This window comes from Phycodurus eques, chromosome 19 (assembly GCF_024500275.1).
Source record: "Phycodurus eques isolate BA_2022a chromosome 19, UOR_Pequ_1.1, whole genome shotgun sequence".
NCBI classification, from domain to species: Eukaryota; Metazoa; Chordata; class Actinopteri; order Syngnathiformes; family Syngnathidae; genus Phycodurus; species Phycodurus eques.
Window position 1 is genome coordinate 14244978 of NC_084543.1, and position 16542 is coordinate 14261519.

The 16542-nt window shown below is 38.6% G+C and overlaps 1 protein-coding gene across 2 annotated transcripts in view; it reads left to right on the forward strand.

The window, feature by feature from the left end:
• Positions 1-1518: 1518 nt before the first annotated feature.
• rbfox3a (RNA binding fox-1 homolog 3a) overlaps positions 1519-16542 on the forward strand; it is a 330465-nt gene continuing 315441 nt past the window's right edge. For both annotated transcript variants that reach the window (XM_061705693.1, XM_061705694.1), the window contains exon 1: positions 1519-1545. In XM_061705693.1, coding sequence (XP_061561677.1) covers positions 1524-1545 — 22 coding nt within the window. In that variant the 5' untranslated portion in view covers positions 1519-1523. The remainder of the gene's footprint in view (positions 1546-16542) is intronic.

Sequence of the window (16542 nt, forward strand, 5' to 3'; positions counted from 1 at the left end):
TTCTGATTTCCATCCATCCATCCATTGTCAACACCGCTTATCCTGGTTAGGGTCGCGGGGCGCTGTAGCCTATCCCAGCTGACTTCGGGCGAAAGGCGGACTACACCCTGAACTGGTCGCCAGTCAGTCGCAGGGCACATATAGACACGGACAACCATTCGCACTCACATTCACACCGTCACTGAGTGGGAACTGATCCCACGCTGCCCGCACCAAAGTCAGGCGAGTGCACCACTACACTATCAGTGACTATGTTCTGATTTATGTTTTCCAGATTCCACCATGGTGGGAAGAGGAAGGGGGGTAAAAAAATTAAAAACATTTTAAGCAGTCTCTCTGACAAATTCTTTACTCTTAAATACTGTCATCTTTTGTGTTCTTCCAGTTTCTTTTCTTTACAACTCATTTACATTTTTTTATATTGTCTTGAGTTACTTCTAGTCATACTTCTACTGTCCACTTTTTTCCTAGTTTCATCTTCTCATGTATTTTTTTGTTTTGTTTTGCAAGCTTTAAAAAATAGTTAAATTTTACTGTATTATTCCTGTCACTTTTTTATTAGTTTTTTTTTATCTTTTAACATTTGGTGCTAGTTAAGATGAAAGAGAGAAGATTATCAATAAGCTTTTGACTGCTGGAACAAGGCTAGTTTTGCACACAGGTAAACTGAAGGCAACACAAATCAAACTTTGAATTGTTTTACTCAAAACACTAATTCTCTCTATACTGGATATCTCTCTCTCTCTCTCTCTCTCTCTCTCTCTCTCTCTCTCCCTCCCTCCCACCCTCACAATAAGAGCATTAGATTAATGCCAGCTATTTAAGAAATGCTCACATTCACACAATTGCTGCCATCTTGTCCTCGCCATATACATTTTCAATCAGAATTGGCCTCGCCTCGCCATTACACCTAACTAATTACCATGGTACAGCAGCAGCAAGAGGTACCCCATTCTGTTCTTCCTCTCTTTGTCTCAGCCAGCGGAACCAACAACCTAAGAAATACATCTAGTAAATACTGCTGTCTGCGTTTTTTTGGTATGTTTTTTGTCTTACACAATTCTAGTAACATTTTGTATAATTCTTTTTCATCCTCAATGGTCATCATGACATTCCACCTCTGCAGATATTACTGACCCACTGTAGAATTCTACGCACTTGCCATCCACTAAAATAACTCAAATGAACGCGAACTAGAGCTCTACTGATCGAGGAGTTTCCTGATATTTACTTAGATTTTAGCGCCTCAGCCATTGCACATACTGTTGCATATTATCAGTAGATTTTGTGGATAGTTTCTTTATCTTTTATTTAAAGCTCAATGATTACATCAGTTAGATCTTGCAAAACTAAACTGTGCAGCACGCAGTACATGTTCAGTCAAAAAAACTGTGAACGCTCCTCGCTCTCTCTCGGTCTAAATGATGGCACCAAAGTTTGACTCTCTCTGATAGTTAAACTGGTTCTCTCTTTCTCTTCGTGTGCTTGTCTTCAGGCTCTTCACTCCGACCAGTCGGCTGTACATGGAGACCCCCAGCTGGGCAGGTTGGTGTGTATGTTCATACCTCGACTTCTGTTGCACACGATCTTCCAAATCTTATCCCACCTCTAGTGGGTTTGTTGATGCATGCATCCAGACAGCCACTAGCTACCCAGGTGAATGTGTGTGTGTGCGTGTGTGTGCACAGCCAGCTGTCTTTTGAAGTGTGTGTATGCGCAGAGTGAGAATGTGCTGACTGCAGTGCTTTGGGTTCTGGGCATGCCCACTCTTAGTGGCTATAAATCCTGAGCGCAGTGCTCTGACTATGTCAGCAGTCCAGCCAATGAATGGATATTAAACGCCACAAAAAAAAGCCTCTTTAATTCTGCTACTGCCTGTGCTGTTGGACATGTTCTCTCTCTCTCTCTCAATCTCAATCTCTTTCTCTCATCCATCTATCCATTCACCTCTTTCTCTCGCCTAATGATGGAATGTCACTTTCTTTCCTGCCTTTTGGAGTGAAATGTGTTATTTCTCACCCGCAACACACTACTTCCACACACATAGTTTGATCATAAAATATTTATTATTATTTCAATTAGATTTGAGATTGTGAAGTGAGACCCGAGATGTAGGTGTGACCATCTGTTCTCACGACACATCGATACAAATCTAATAGGAGAAGGAAAGATCAATCGCAACGAGCTTAGATCTGTGGAAATATACACAGTACATGCAGTTACTCTGCAGCACACCACTGTGGAAAATCTTTTTACTGTGCAGGAGGCATTTTTTAATTTTTTTAAATTTTTATTTTTATTTTTTTTAATTATTATTTTTTTTTTTTTTACCAGCATAGACAAGACACGGTACATGGCATGTTTCTAGCAAGCGTCAAACAATTTTATGACTATATTGCACTGTAATAGGTAAATCAACAAAAACTTTGAAAATACATCTTTTACTTTACAGGGAAAAAAAGATTTGTAGACTCACTCCACTCCTTCATTCGACTGGAAGCACTACATTTTTCTGGAAAAGTCTGATAATCAACTTGAAAAAGAAGAGTGACAGGAATTCATAAAACACTTTTAGCACACACACGGGCATACACACACACATCATCGTCCCTATCCATAATAGCAATTACAGCTCTGCCTGCTTTTGCCTCTATCGGTGTTCATCAACAGGCCTCCAGGCCCATCAAGGCTCTGACGCCCAATCACGCTGACATGGAACTAATTGAAAAGTAGTGCACTACTCAAAGTCAAGATCTTCATTAGAGAATTGCGGCTCCTTTGAAGATCCACAATGAGATGTGTTTTGGTGATTATGGTGCAAGAGCTGTTTTGTGTCACAATGTGTTTGATGTGCATCATTGAATGGGAGCAAATCATTTACATCTATTTGTGTTATTTTGTTAATTTTCAGTGTGTGACAAGTGTGGTTTTATACCTGTGCCATATGAAAAGTGCCTAGATTTGGTGCTATATAAATTCTTTGATTTTTTTTTTTCTCCCCAAATGTTTAAAGGGATGATGAAACAATAGCTGACCAACATCTCCCATAGATTGAGCAACAACACTCAGTTTAGGATGCTGCTTACTGGAAACACGCATTACAAAAGTCTGGTCTCTCCTGTTATTCTTAATGTTAGTCACAGCTGGGTTCCTTAAACATTGTTTACATAGAAAACATTAAAAAACAAAACAAAACAAAAACATTGAAAAGAGTAATGACTAACTACATAATAAAAAAGTCAATTGTGATGATTGTTTTGCCTAATATTTTTTTTTAAAAAAGAACAAAACATTAATATATACTTATTTCTTAATGTGTAACTTTTTTTGATTGGAAAATAATAACCAGAGCAGCAAAGTTTCTTTCTGTCTCATTCTGCCTCTGGGTGTGCTCTCAGTGCTGTGGATTTTAGATTTTCCTTTCCCAGACATTACATTTTAGATGCAATTTCCTCTGTCAGAGTGGCCAGTCTATGGCTATAAATCAGGCGCTGTGGCTATTTGTATACATTTCCATTCTGTCTGCCTATTTTTTGCGCCACTAAACAGGAAAGCCTTAAAATACATATTGCATGAGCCATAATGTAGTTTTTGACAGTGCCACTTTTGGACCATTTCAAAGGTGCAAATCCATTATACTGGTTATGGTACAACAAAAAGTACAAAATATTCTTATAAAGAGTTTTTAACTTTTCATTGCGTCACTTTATTTGGACAAGAGTATTTGAATATTTGAGAAAGAACACTGAGGGTTGACAACACTACGGTGGCCTGGAAGTGCAAAACAATATAACAAATTATGAAACACTTTTACATTTCAGAAAACAAATTAACAAAAGCCAAAACACTTTTATATTTCAGAAAACAAAATAACAGAAACCGAAACACTTTTTTAATTGTTATTATTATATTATATTATTATTTTATTATTGTCATTATTATTATTATTATTATATTTGGGACGGATATCTCGTTACATCTGCGCAGCCTACCCTTCCCGCGATGCAGGAGCCACAATCATGTTGAAGCGGGGCGGGTCTTGCTGCGAAAGGCTGTGGGATTTCTCAGAATGTCTGTGAAATGGGACGTTCCCTTTCCGTGTTTTCTCAATTATAATTTGTTTCGTCTTTTGTAAAAGTGTTTCTGCTTTTGTTAATGTGTTATCTGAAATGTAAAAGTGTTTCGGTTTTTGTTCATTTGTTTTTTTAAATGTAAATGTTTTGGCTTTTGTTAGTTTGTTTTGTAAATGTAAAAGTGTTTCACAATTATTATATTGTTTTGCACTTCCAGGCCCCTGTACAACACAATAGCAGAATCTTTAATAGTGGTGTTGAAGAATGTATAGTAGAGGGTAATCATCCTTCCTTGTATTACAGCAACTGTGAATATAGTTTGATACATTTGCAGTTTTTGTACAAAAAAAAGGAAATATACAGTATGTATACAGCAATGTATATTGTTCAAGGTATTGATTAGATCACTGTTGCAGGAATTTTTCAAGGCCGAGCTTACCATACTTGGGGCAAAAAGGTGTGCAAACATTGAGTGTTCCATTTGTTAGCCATAACTGTCATTACTTTTTGTATTGCATGATAGTTATCATGTAAACGTTTCCCCACACTGTCAATTACTGTAACATTTTTAGGCAACCCTGTATCCCAAATGATCTTCCGCTTATAGCAAAATTCCCTCAATTAGGTTCTCAGTGAAAATTTAATTTTCTGCATATTACGTTGATTAAAACACTTTTAGCATGAGCTAAAATCCTCAGAATAGATACAACAATTGCTTTTGAGTAACCCCACTGTTTAGATGGTTCATAAGATTTGAGGAAAAGTGGTTGAAGATTAAATGATAGTTTGGATTAACTGTTATTCTTAATGTGTTTTTCCCCTCAAAGTTTCACTGTTGATATGCAGTATCTGGTTAATTGCTTTTCTCTGGGCATTTGGGAATGGCTGTACTCAGTCTGAAGGGGTATTAAGATACTATATATATACATATATATATATATATATATATATATATATATATATATATATATATATATATACATATATATATATATATATATATATATATATATATATATATATATCCATCAATTTTCTGTGCCGCTTCTCCTCACTAGGGTCGCGGGCGTGCTGGAGCCTATCCCAGCTGTCATCGGGCAGGAGGCGGGGTACACCCTGAACTGGTTGCCAGCCAATCGCAGGGCACATACAAACAAACAACCATTCGCACTCACAGTCATGCCTACGGGCAATTTAGAGTCTCCAAAAAAATGATATTGTGCGTACCGTGACCACTATATCGAACAATTTGATACAGATACATGTATTGTTTCAACTTTATATATATATATATATATATATATATATATATATATATATATATATATATAATTATATTATGTGTGGAGTTTGCCTGTGTGGAGTTTGCATGTTCTCCCCGTGCCTGCATTGAGTTTCTCTAGGTACTCCGGTTTCCTCCCACATCCCAAAAACATGCACAGTAGGTTAATTGGAGACCCGAAATTGCCCACAGGTGTGACTGTGAGTGCGAATGGTTGTTTGTTTATATGAGTCCTGCGATTGATTGGCAACCAGTTCGGGGTGTATCCTGCCTCTCGACCACAGTTAGCAGTATTCAGTACCTCTCCAAAGTGTATTGTATTTTTCAGCAACTGACTTATATACATTACTTGAATCTGTGGCTGTAAAAAGTTACAGTATAGCTTACTTCTACTACTGACAGCCACCCCTAAAATAAAACAAGTTGCAAAGCTTCCTCAAGCTTGTCATGTCTCAAAAACTTTCACAATGAAGTCTTTCCGTGTCCAAAGGTTAATTGAGACTGGTGTCGTTGCTCCAGCCAGATACTTAAGTTATCTTCTACACTTATGTCACTATTCTTACATATTTTCCATCAGAGGCAGATGCTAAGATTATACAGGTTATTAAGGTTATACAAAAGAGGTAAGGCAGGCAGACAGTCAGCACAATGACTTGACTGATGTTTGATCCCTGAATGCACAAACTAACCCAACCTGTACCTATGACACTGATTGCTTGAGGCTGATTACTCTGTGTTGATTGCTTGATGCAGATTCCTGAAATTTGATGTCAGAGTCGTGTGTTAATGTTAGTAAAGCTGTGCTTGTTTCCTCCTCATTAAAAACGCAAACTTGGCCTTAATGATGATAGTACAAAGCAGCCGGAGCGCCACCCTTACATTATTAACACAAATAAACACCATTTGGGGCTGTAGTGAAATGCAAATTACTGTGATTATTATTTAACTGACACATGCTCCCACTTTCTGTTTTACACACGTGCATATGCATACATCTCAGATAGCTTCAGTTTAGTTATGTTATGTGCACGTACAAACCCCTAATGGCAAAAGAGTAAAAAGTAGATACTGGTTGTGCTCAGTGTGGATTTTATTGCCTTTTATTGTGAACACACAGCAACACAGACAGCTCGAGAGTTTAAATGTCTCCACTTCTCTTTATATTTGTTAAAGTGATGCCCAGTGCCTCGGAGCTGCTTTTAACACTTCCAGAAAGGCCATTACAATTAAAGCAGCACTGGCCAGAGCAAAGGGAAATGGAGACCGGTGTGATGAGAGTAAAAGAGGGATGTCAGCACAACGGGTAGCCAAGATGCTTTTAGCCCTTTCTTCAGGAGTAATGTCCAATTACTGCTGTGTTTGGGGTTCGCTGCCTCACACTGTCATCAGCACACACACATTAGGTTATGGCCCTCAGCAATGGGCTGATTGTCAGTTGCCATGTGTCACAATCACCAAGCAGATCCCTGGGCCATCCAAAGGAGAGTTGCATTTCTCAATGAATATTCATTTTAATTTGCTGGTTGTAACAGCCTGTGCACCTCTTTGCGAGACAATGGATTTCAAACATTATACTGAATAAACCACAAACACTTACTCCAGTTGTTGGTCCAAGTTGTTTTTGATGTTTCCAGAAATGTTTTGTTTCTTTTTACTGTTCAGTTGTATAAGCACTGATTCTGACCACCATGTGGTACCGGATATTAAACTTTCTGTCCTCTTGCAAATGTTTCCACCATCTGTAGATCCAGAATGCTAATGATAAAAACAAAGCTAACAAGGCAAGATGTTACCTTTCATCAGCTGTGCCTTGGTCTGTCATAAAAAACCCAAGAAACAAATATGTTAAAACTCACCGGCTCCACCTGTGAACGTCCGAAGTCTTTACTGGTCTTTATCAGAAGATAAAGCTTCGTTCATTTTGTTGGGTAGGGAGCGTAGATTCGTGAGGTGGATCGACGGAAACGCCAATCTGTATCCTTTCTTGTGGAGCTTCACCTGGATACCGACTCGCTTCCCTCTGTGGCGTCGCCTCCGCCTCCATGCGCCAAAGACCGCGGTCGCTGCTCCGGTGAATAACTTAGGGGAAAAAACTGAGCGGATTTGCGAAAGTTGGTGAAAGAAAGTCCGGAGTAGCCTCCTTTATGCTTAGCAAGTCTCCCCTTGTGTAAGTGAGTCGTGTGATGTCTCCAAAGACTAACGAAAAATAAAAATACAAATAAATAAATATAACAATAATAAAACAATAATAACAACCTCAACAACAAAGAATACAAAATTCAAAAGTTTACTTAAACACTTACGAAGATAGCCTTGTTATTGTCAAATGGTACCCTACCCAGGCAAAGGAATCAATCAGAATGAGAATCAGATTAAGAATCATCTTTATTTGCAAGTATGTCCATAAAACACACACGGAATTTGTCTCTGGTAGTTGGAGTCCCTCTAGTACGACAACAGACAGTCAATTGACGAAGAACACTTTTGAGACATAAAGACATTGACAAAAAAAAAAAAAAAAGATCGAGACTCTCGATTTAGCATCATGAGGAAAGGTGACCAGCTATCTACGTATATGTAATTTATTTTTTCGTTCTGCTGATATTTTTTTGTAACTCCATATATTCTATGATGAGATTTAGCCACTGATTGATGTTAATAGCTTGTTTCTTTTTCTAGTTTAATAGAATTGTTTTCTTAGCGGCAGCTAATGCGACAAGTAATGATTGTGAATATTTATTAGGGAGGTCGATTATGCTTAAGTCGCCAAGTATGCACAATCTTGGGGAAAGTGCAGTTCTAAAATCCAAAATATAAGAGAGTTTTTGTGTAACCGAAGACCAAAAGCATTCAATTGGTGTGCATTCCCATATAGCATGAAAATAGGTGTCTGGGGTATGTTTGGTGCATTGCGTGCACATATTACATGGAGAGAAGCCCATTTTATGCATAGTGTACTGAGTAAAGTGTGTTGTTTGGAGCACTTTATATTGTATAAGATGTAGATTTATGTTTTTTGTCATTCAAAACGTATTGTTACAAATCTATATCCAGTAGCTATGATCAGTGGATATGGAAAGGTCTTCTTTCCATTTGGTGATTGGTAAGTGCATTGATTTAGTACAAGAAATTAATTTATATATTTTGAGAGATTTTGTTTACTTTGCGGGAGAAGCTTCACTATTTGCTTGACAAACTCCGGCAGTTCAGTTTTTATTTTATTTTTTTTGCTTTTAATTTATTGTATTGAAGAAGTTTCTGCCTGTTATTGGATGTCCTAAAAACATTATTGTTAAATAGTTGTTGTAGGTGATCAATTCCATGTTGAAAATTAAGGGGTATATTATTAATTTTGAAATCTGGATTATGCCAGATTGGGGAGAAAATAATTGTGTTTAAAGTTCGGAGCATTTAGGCCTCCCTCCTCTTTACCTTTCTGAAGAGTGGATAGACTAATTCTATTTTCCTCATTTTCCTATTTTCCTCATTTTTTTAAAAATACAAATTTATTTCAGCAGAATCTAAGGTTTGAAACCATTTAAATGTCGGCTTAGATGGAATCATTGAAAATAAATAATTTGAGGAAAGGTTTTCATTTTTACTATCGCTATTCTTCCCACTAGTGATATAGGCAAGTTATTCCAGTCTTAAATCAGCTGAGATTTTTTCCAAAAGTGGTGTGTAATTTAGATTGGGTAGCTGTGTGAATTTTCACGAAATATTAATACCTAAATACTTAATGTTTCCTATAGGCATAGGGTAATCTGGGATTTGATCTGCATAAAGCCATGAGTTTGATGTTATTGGCAGTATTGTTGATTTTGTCCAGTTGATAGAGTAGTCTGATATTTGTGAAAATGTTTTAATGAGGTTGAAGACTGCCTGAAGAGCATACTTGGGTTCCTGTAAGTAAAGAATATCATCAGCATATAGATTGATTTTGTGTTCTGTCACTAGTGAACAGATACCTTTAATATTAGCATTCTGACGTATAGCGGCGATGAATATTGCAAATAGCATTGGTGAGAGTGAACATCCTTGTCTGGTTCCTCTTTGTAATGTAAAACCTTGTGAAGTAATCCTATTTGTGGTGACTGTCACTTTCGGCGAATTGTATAATGTCGCTATCCAATGTATAAATGAATCTCCAAAGCCAAATTTGCGAAGTACTGAAAACAGGAAAGCCCAGTTAACTTTATCGAAAGCATCATGTCACTTTCGTCAAGTGACATGATGATTGCATTTAGATTTTTATGCTGTGACGTGCTTATTAAATTTAACAGATGTCTGACATTATTTGTGGAACTTCTACCTTTAATGAAGCCTGTCTGGTCATAATGGCTTATTGACCGGAGTAGCTTTTCAAGTCTCGTTGCGAGGGCTTTCGAGATAATCTTGATATCTACATTAATCAGTGATAAGGGCCGATAATTAGCCGGGAGAGTGGGGTATTTAACTGACTTTAGTAATAACTTAATTTAAGTTGTGTTCATATGGCTACTAATTTGACCTTTATCGTTTATCTCCTTGACTGTTCTGAGAAATAGAGGCGCTAGTATTGGCCAGAAATGTTTAATGAATTCGACGGGGATTCCGTCCGGGCCAGGCGCTCATTTTTAATGCGTTATGTAATTCTGTGATGGTTAAAGGAACATCAAGGCTGTCTTTAATTTGTGTATTTAATTGAGGAATGTTTAGATTGTTAATAAAAGTTTCAATTTATTGTTGCTCTGGGTTGTTCAAAGATGCGTATAAGCTGCGATAATAATTGTAAAAAATGTCATTTATTTCTTGCGGTGACTGTGTACAGTTGCTGTTTGAATCTTGAAGGGCTGAAATCTTCTTTTCCTTTCAGCATGTCCCTTTAGGGGTCGCCACAGCGCGTCATCCTTTTCCATGACTTTTCCTTATTGCGTTAAAGTTGGTTCGCAAGGAATTTTCCTGATTTATTACTGTACTCAAAGTTAGTGTATCTTAACTGTTGTAGAAAATCTGTTCTTTTGGATAAGATAACATCTAATTGTTGTTTTGCCTTTTGAAGTTGGTTTTTAAGCGTTTTTCTGTTGGATTAATTGCATATTCTTCCGTGAGGTGTTTAAATTTTCGTCAATTCCGTTTTCCAATTTTTGTTCGTTTTTTTTTTTTTTTTTTTTTTAATACGAAAAGTATGATATGATTCGACCTCTCAATACAGCTTTCCCGGTTTCCCACAACAGAGATAGGGATATGGTTGGTGAGTCAATTTCAAAAGCTCATCCCATTCCTTCCTCACCAAAGAATCAAAATCCAGGTCCTTCAACAAGGACGTGTTGAAGCGCCATGTTGGTGGGAGTTCCAAACTTGATTTAACTTTTAGATTGAGAGAAATTGGTGCATGGTCGCTGATGATGATTGGATGTATTTTGGAGGTAATTTTTTGTGCTGCCGAATTGTTTGAAAGAAAAAAATCTATTCCTAAGAGCGGTGAAGGGATGAGAAAAATTTGTTTTTTCTTTTTGTACAGTTTTTCAGCCTCCATATGTCAGCAAGACCAAAGTTGTCCATATACTGCTCGAATATATTGGGGGATTGTAGCTGATTGCTATTTTTGAGATTTGAGGGATCTATTAGGGGATTTGGCGTAAGGTTAAAATCACCTCCCATGATAATTGTACAATTGACTCACAAGTGTGAAAAGAGCATGTGAAAAAAGGCTGGATCATCTTTACTTTGAGCGAATAGATTGACGATTGTGTAAAGCTTGTTAAATATTGTAGCCTGTATAATTATATATCGGCCTTCTGGATCTGGTACTGTACTATTTATTGTAAAAAGTAGTCTTTTATGGACTAGTATTGAGACTCCTCTTTGTCTACAGTTATAAAAGGCTGAGATAACCTGAGTGAAATTAGAGTCAATGAGGCATTTTTCTTCTGACTCAGTAAGGTGCGTTTCTTGTAATAAGAGGAGGTCTGTTTTAAATTTAGTGGTATAATCCATAATCTTAATTCTCTTTGCCTGCGATCCAATGCCATTTACATTCCATGACACAAAAGTTAAGTGTGACATATAATGGGTGCGTGTATCATAATTTTAAATATATTTGGTACTGCTGCTATATATAGATGCTATATTTAAGTACAGCAAAGTCAGGGTACATAGAACGGTAACGAAAAAACACTGAACATAATAAACAAACAGTGACAAGGGGATAATATGGTGTGTGATGGTGGTTTGTAGTGCGCAAGAAGAGTTTTGAGCAACTTCTGTGTTTAGAAACAAGCAGAGCAGGAAAGCAGACAGATAGGAGTGAGGATTCATGCTGGTGGCATGTGCGATTCCGATTTTTTTGGTTTTCTTTTTTTTTTTGTCTCAGCAAAAGTGGAAAGAATGAAACAAAATACAGTACACATTTGACAATTCATAACGACAACAGATCAAAAGAAGTACTTATCTAGAAGAGCCAGGGTGTGACGTTGACATTACGAAACAGTTGGCCGTCGACCTATAGTTTGACTACGAGCCTTGCTCGTTTGCCTTTGTCGTGGTGATTCTTCAACAAAGGGTACAATATTTTACGCCTCTCGTTGATTTCTTTCGGGAACTGATCGTTCATTCCAAACTAAGTCCCTTTGAGCTCCTGACCTTATGATTTTACAAAAACATTTTGACGAAAGTGTTCCAACTTTGCAATGATGGGACGTAGTCGGTTTCCTGGGCAAGGGCCTCCCAATCGGTGAACACGGTGCAAAGTAATCTTGTCTACTGTATCTTGCTGTATCTTGAGCGCGGACATCACAAACTTTTTAATCTGCACCTCTGGGTCTTCCGGAGCATTTTCTGGAATGCCCGAGAAAATGAGATTGTCGTGCATGCTTCTTGATTGAATATCCAGCGTAGTTTCTTTCATGAGAAATTATATTCCAGTCCAAGAGTTTGTAGTTCTGATGACGTTGACATCATGTTTGATCGGAGCGCAGTATTCTCTAATCTTAGCTCCTGGACCTGTTGTTATATGAATGCCAAGCTCTTTCTGAGTTCGCCGATCTCCTGGCAAAGCAACTCAAGTGTAATTGACAATTTCTTTCGATTTGAGAGGAGGACACTCATCTGTATCTCTGTCGAATCAAGTAAATCCTCAGTTGAAGTGGAAGAATCTGTTTTTTTCCTCTTCAGCGGCAGCTCAATGCGATGACTCAGATCCTCCATGACAGACGAGTTGGCGTTGACGTAGCTGCGCGGATGGCAAGTGCCTCTCTACTAGTTACCACTGGTAGTGAAGCTGGCAAAGGTAAAGAGAAAAGAACGAAGCGACCATCCGCCATTGAAACAGGAAAATGACTTGTGAAAAGAGATATTTTATCTTGTAATAGCTGCTTTTTCAAATCTATGTAAGGGGTGACGCCGTGTTTTTCGTCTTCAGAAATCACGCAATCTCTCACGTTGTCACAGCATGTCGATTGTGTCACTTTTAACAGTGAAGGAGTTTTACATCGCCACGGACGGAGAGGGGAGACGACCGAGAAAATAATTCCTCCTCTGGAATTGACCCCTTCAAGCCTGACTGAAATTTGTGGTGACCTATAGACAAGCGAAAGGCCTTCTTGATGGTAATTTTATGGTCGGACAAAACAAAGTCATTTTATGGTCGGACAAAACAAAGCTGCTGCTCTTTTACTACGGTGACAAGAAGTATGCTTGGAGGAGTAAAGGTTAGGCTTTCAAACCTAAGAATACTGCACCAACTTACAAGCAGAGTAGTGGTCGCATAATGTACTGGGGATGGCAGTGATATTGCTGGCTGGTCCACTGCACAATATTGATGGAATAATGAAAGAGGACAATTTCCAAATTATTCACATTTCCCCTTAAATCAACAGCAAGATGGCTGAAACAAAATTGGGTGTTCCAATGGGTCAAGGCTACAAACGCTAGTGTTGTGTCCAGCAAAACCAATGCATCGACTCATGTGCTGAGCTCATATGATGAAACCCTGTGCCGGTGCCCGTATCACTTTAAGAACGTCACGTGACCGATGCAACCGCTTTATCGCTCCTACCTGTCACTGCAGGATGCCGTGCCAAACTGTGCTTATAAGGAAGCGCAGCTTTCAACGGGATGCATCTCTGCCAATAGAATAACGGATCTTTTGAAGCACAATTATTTCCTTCAAGCTATACAGAGCCCCAAAGAAAAAGGTTTTCTGCCACGTGGGACCATTTTGGTCTTATACCCCCCAATAGTATCAGCAAATAAGGTATTTGTGTTCATTTCCTTGTTTCACCTTGTTCCTCTCAGTTTCTGTTTGGTCCATCAGAATTAAAATCCATTTCAAAGTAAGTAACATGGAAAAGAAGTCCCAAATACACTTAGAATAAACAGGTATACAGACATTTCCTCATGGTCTCTTTATTATCCATCCATCCATCCATCCATTTTCTTTACCGCTTATCCTCACAAGGGTCGCGGGCTGCTTGCTGGACCCTATCCCAGCTATCTTGGGGCGGGAGGCGGGGTACACCCTGAACCGGTCGCCAGCCAATTGCAGGAGCACATAAAAACAAACTACCATTCGCACTCACATTCACACCTACGGGCAATTTAGAGTCCTCAATCAACCTACCACGCATGTTTTGGGGATGTGGGAGGAAACCGGAGTGCCCGGAGAAAACCAGCAAACTCCACACAGGCAGGGCCAGGATTTGAACCCCAGTCCCCAGAACTGTGAGGCAGATGTGCTAACCAGTTGTCCCACCGTGCCAGCGTCTCTTTATTAATGTTTTTTTTTTTTAAATAAGGCTATTTCATTTTTTAACCTCAAGCTTCCAGGAAGCACACGTTGGACCAGGTAGTGCTGAATTTCATTATTAGCAATCATGTTTTGAAAGGTTTGTGTAGAAATTGTTTGGATATCGTTAATACATTTTATTAATTTTATATTTAATGTGAATACTGTATATCTGAACCTCTTTTGGTGGTCTCTACAGTTTTTAGGCACACAAGATCCATCAGTGCTTTGTGTCACAGAGTTCTGTAAAGCTAGAGAAATTGCCTCAAAAAAGGAATCACCTGAATGCCAAAACCGTTTTTATTTTTTAAATAAACATATGAAAAACTATTTTCATAACTACATAAGCAACATCACACTCGCAATCCCAACACTTAGATTTTCACATTATGACGTTCACAATTTTTGACTGTATATTTTAAAGATACCAAAGATATTTTAAATTTACGATTAAAACAATATAACATACAATAACTTAAAAAATATTGTATTGGTTGCCTGCAAGGATATTTAAGATCCACCAGGTTTTTGTATTGAGCAACACAGGATAAATTACCGACACAGTATCAATACAGTTTTCCCAATGTGACGCAATGCTTCACGAGGCCTCATCTACCAATCACTACCAAACACACACTAAAACTGTTTTTGGAATTTATGAAGCAGCTTCTGGAATGGGGCTTCCAAAGCCGAAATCTCATCCCTATTGCATATTATGCTTTACACTATGTCCCGTATGGCCACGGCAGACCTGGTTCAAGCCACCATGGACACAATGCAATGGTGGTGAGATGATGCAGGGGACGGGATGGGCAAATGGGACAGGCCATGATTGCTGTGGACGCCCGGCAAAATTTTGAAATTGTCGAAACATTTGCCACAGCAGTCACGGTGCGGATGAGAAACCTCGTCGGCCGCAGTAAAACGGGTCACACACAACTAAACCTGACAAGAACGTAATATGGTGTAACTCAAGTAGAAGGCGGTGCACAATGGAATTGAAAACATCTAACACTCACCGCCTACAACTCCTCTAAAGCTAACTTACTGATGGCGATGAAAAGCATTTAGTCGAGGTAAAACTAGATAAGAAAACTCAATATTTATAGGGTGGGATGTATACGTTTGAACCTATATGTATAATTTCGACCTGTGTGGAATATAGGAAATCCAAAATAATAAAAATTCTGCTCACCAAAATATTGCTTTTCAATAGTTATTGGAGCTATCTTATATAGTCATTCCACGCTAGCAAAAAGGTTTTCAATTGAGTCATTAAAAGCCCCAAGTTTATGACATTCATACCCATGTATAGTAAACGTCTAGCCACAGCAGTACACCCGTACACATGCACATACAATGAACGCTTCTCACTTTATTGCGGTGTCTTGCTGAGGCTGCTTGACAGTCTGTTCTTACCTGTTTAAGAGCTGTACAAGTGCTGACTGCCTAATCATTAACTGATGACACGCGTGCACACACACACACACACTGAGTATTACTGTACGCTGGTGGAAATGTTCAACAGCTGCTGTCACATCCCCAGGTCAGAGTCGTCCACCTCATGCTTCCCCCCAAAATGTATTCTTCCCCGCATTCTCGCCTGTCTACCTCTCCCTGTGCTCTCTCACTCTCTCTTTCTTTTTATGTCTCTCTCACTTTTTATACTCTCATTCATCATGTTGACAGCACCACAGCTACTTTTGTGAAATGGAGAAAAATGTTTTAGTCAGCATTTCTCTGTCTCTCCCTCCTCTCTCCCTCCCCCTTGGCCATCTACTCTAGATATATACGTGTGTGTGTGTGCGTACACGCACGCACGTACGCACACAGACAGGAGTAATTCCTGCTCGATGGAAAGCACTTTACATATGACACCGGTATGCGATTCTGCTGCAGATGCAGAGTTGCCAATTTCTAGTGAAATGACCCACCATTTGGTGCTATAAACTTCAGAATTCCTCTTCACTTCCTCAACTTTTATATCACGCGGACCTGAGGAAGGCAGAATATAAAAAAAGAAAATAGACAACGAAGACGCTGAAAATTTGTGAATAATAATAATAATAATAATGAGAATTTGTGTAGAATTTGCCTTGTACAACTCTTTTTAAAATTTGGCCTAAAAAAAAAGTTAAAATGGCCTCATTTTGAACGTGTTGCTAAAATGCTAACAATTTGTATGCTAACATATAGCAACTGTCGATAGCATCCTGAGTACACAAAACAGAAAGGCAGATCAATAAGAATTTAACTTTGTGTTGTCTTAAGGCTTCTTTATACTCGCGCGGACAGCGACCTCGCTGACATCACTGCGGCTGTCCCGCGCGTAGTTTGCCTTTATACTCGCGCAACCCACGTGTGCGGTTTTGAAAATCTACTGCAGTTCACCTCCAAGTCGGGGGTGTCGCTACGGCTGG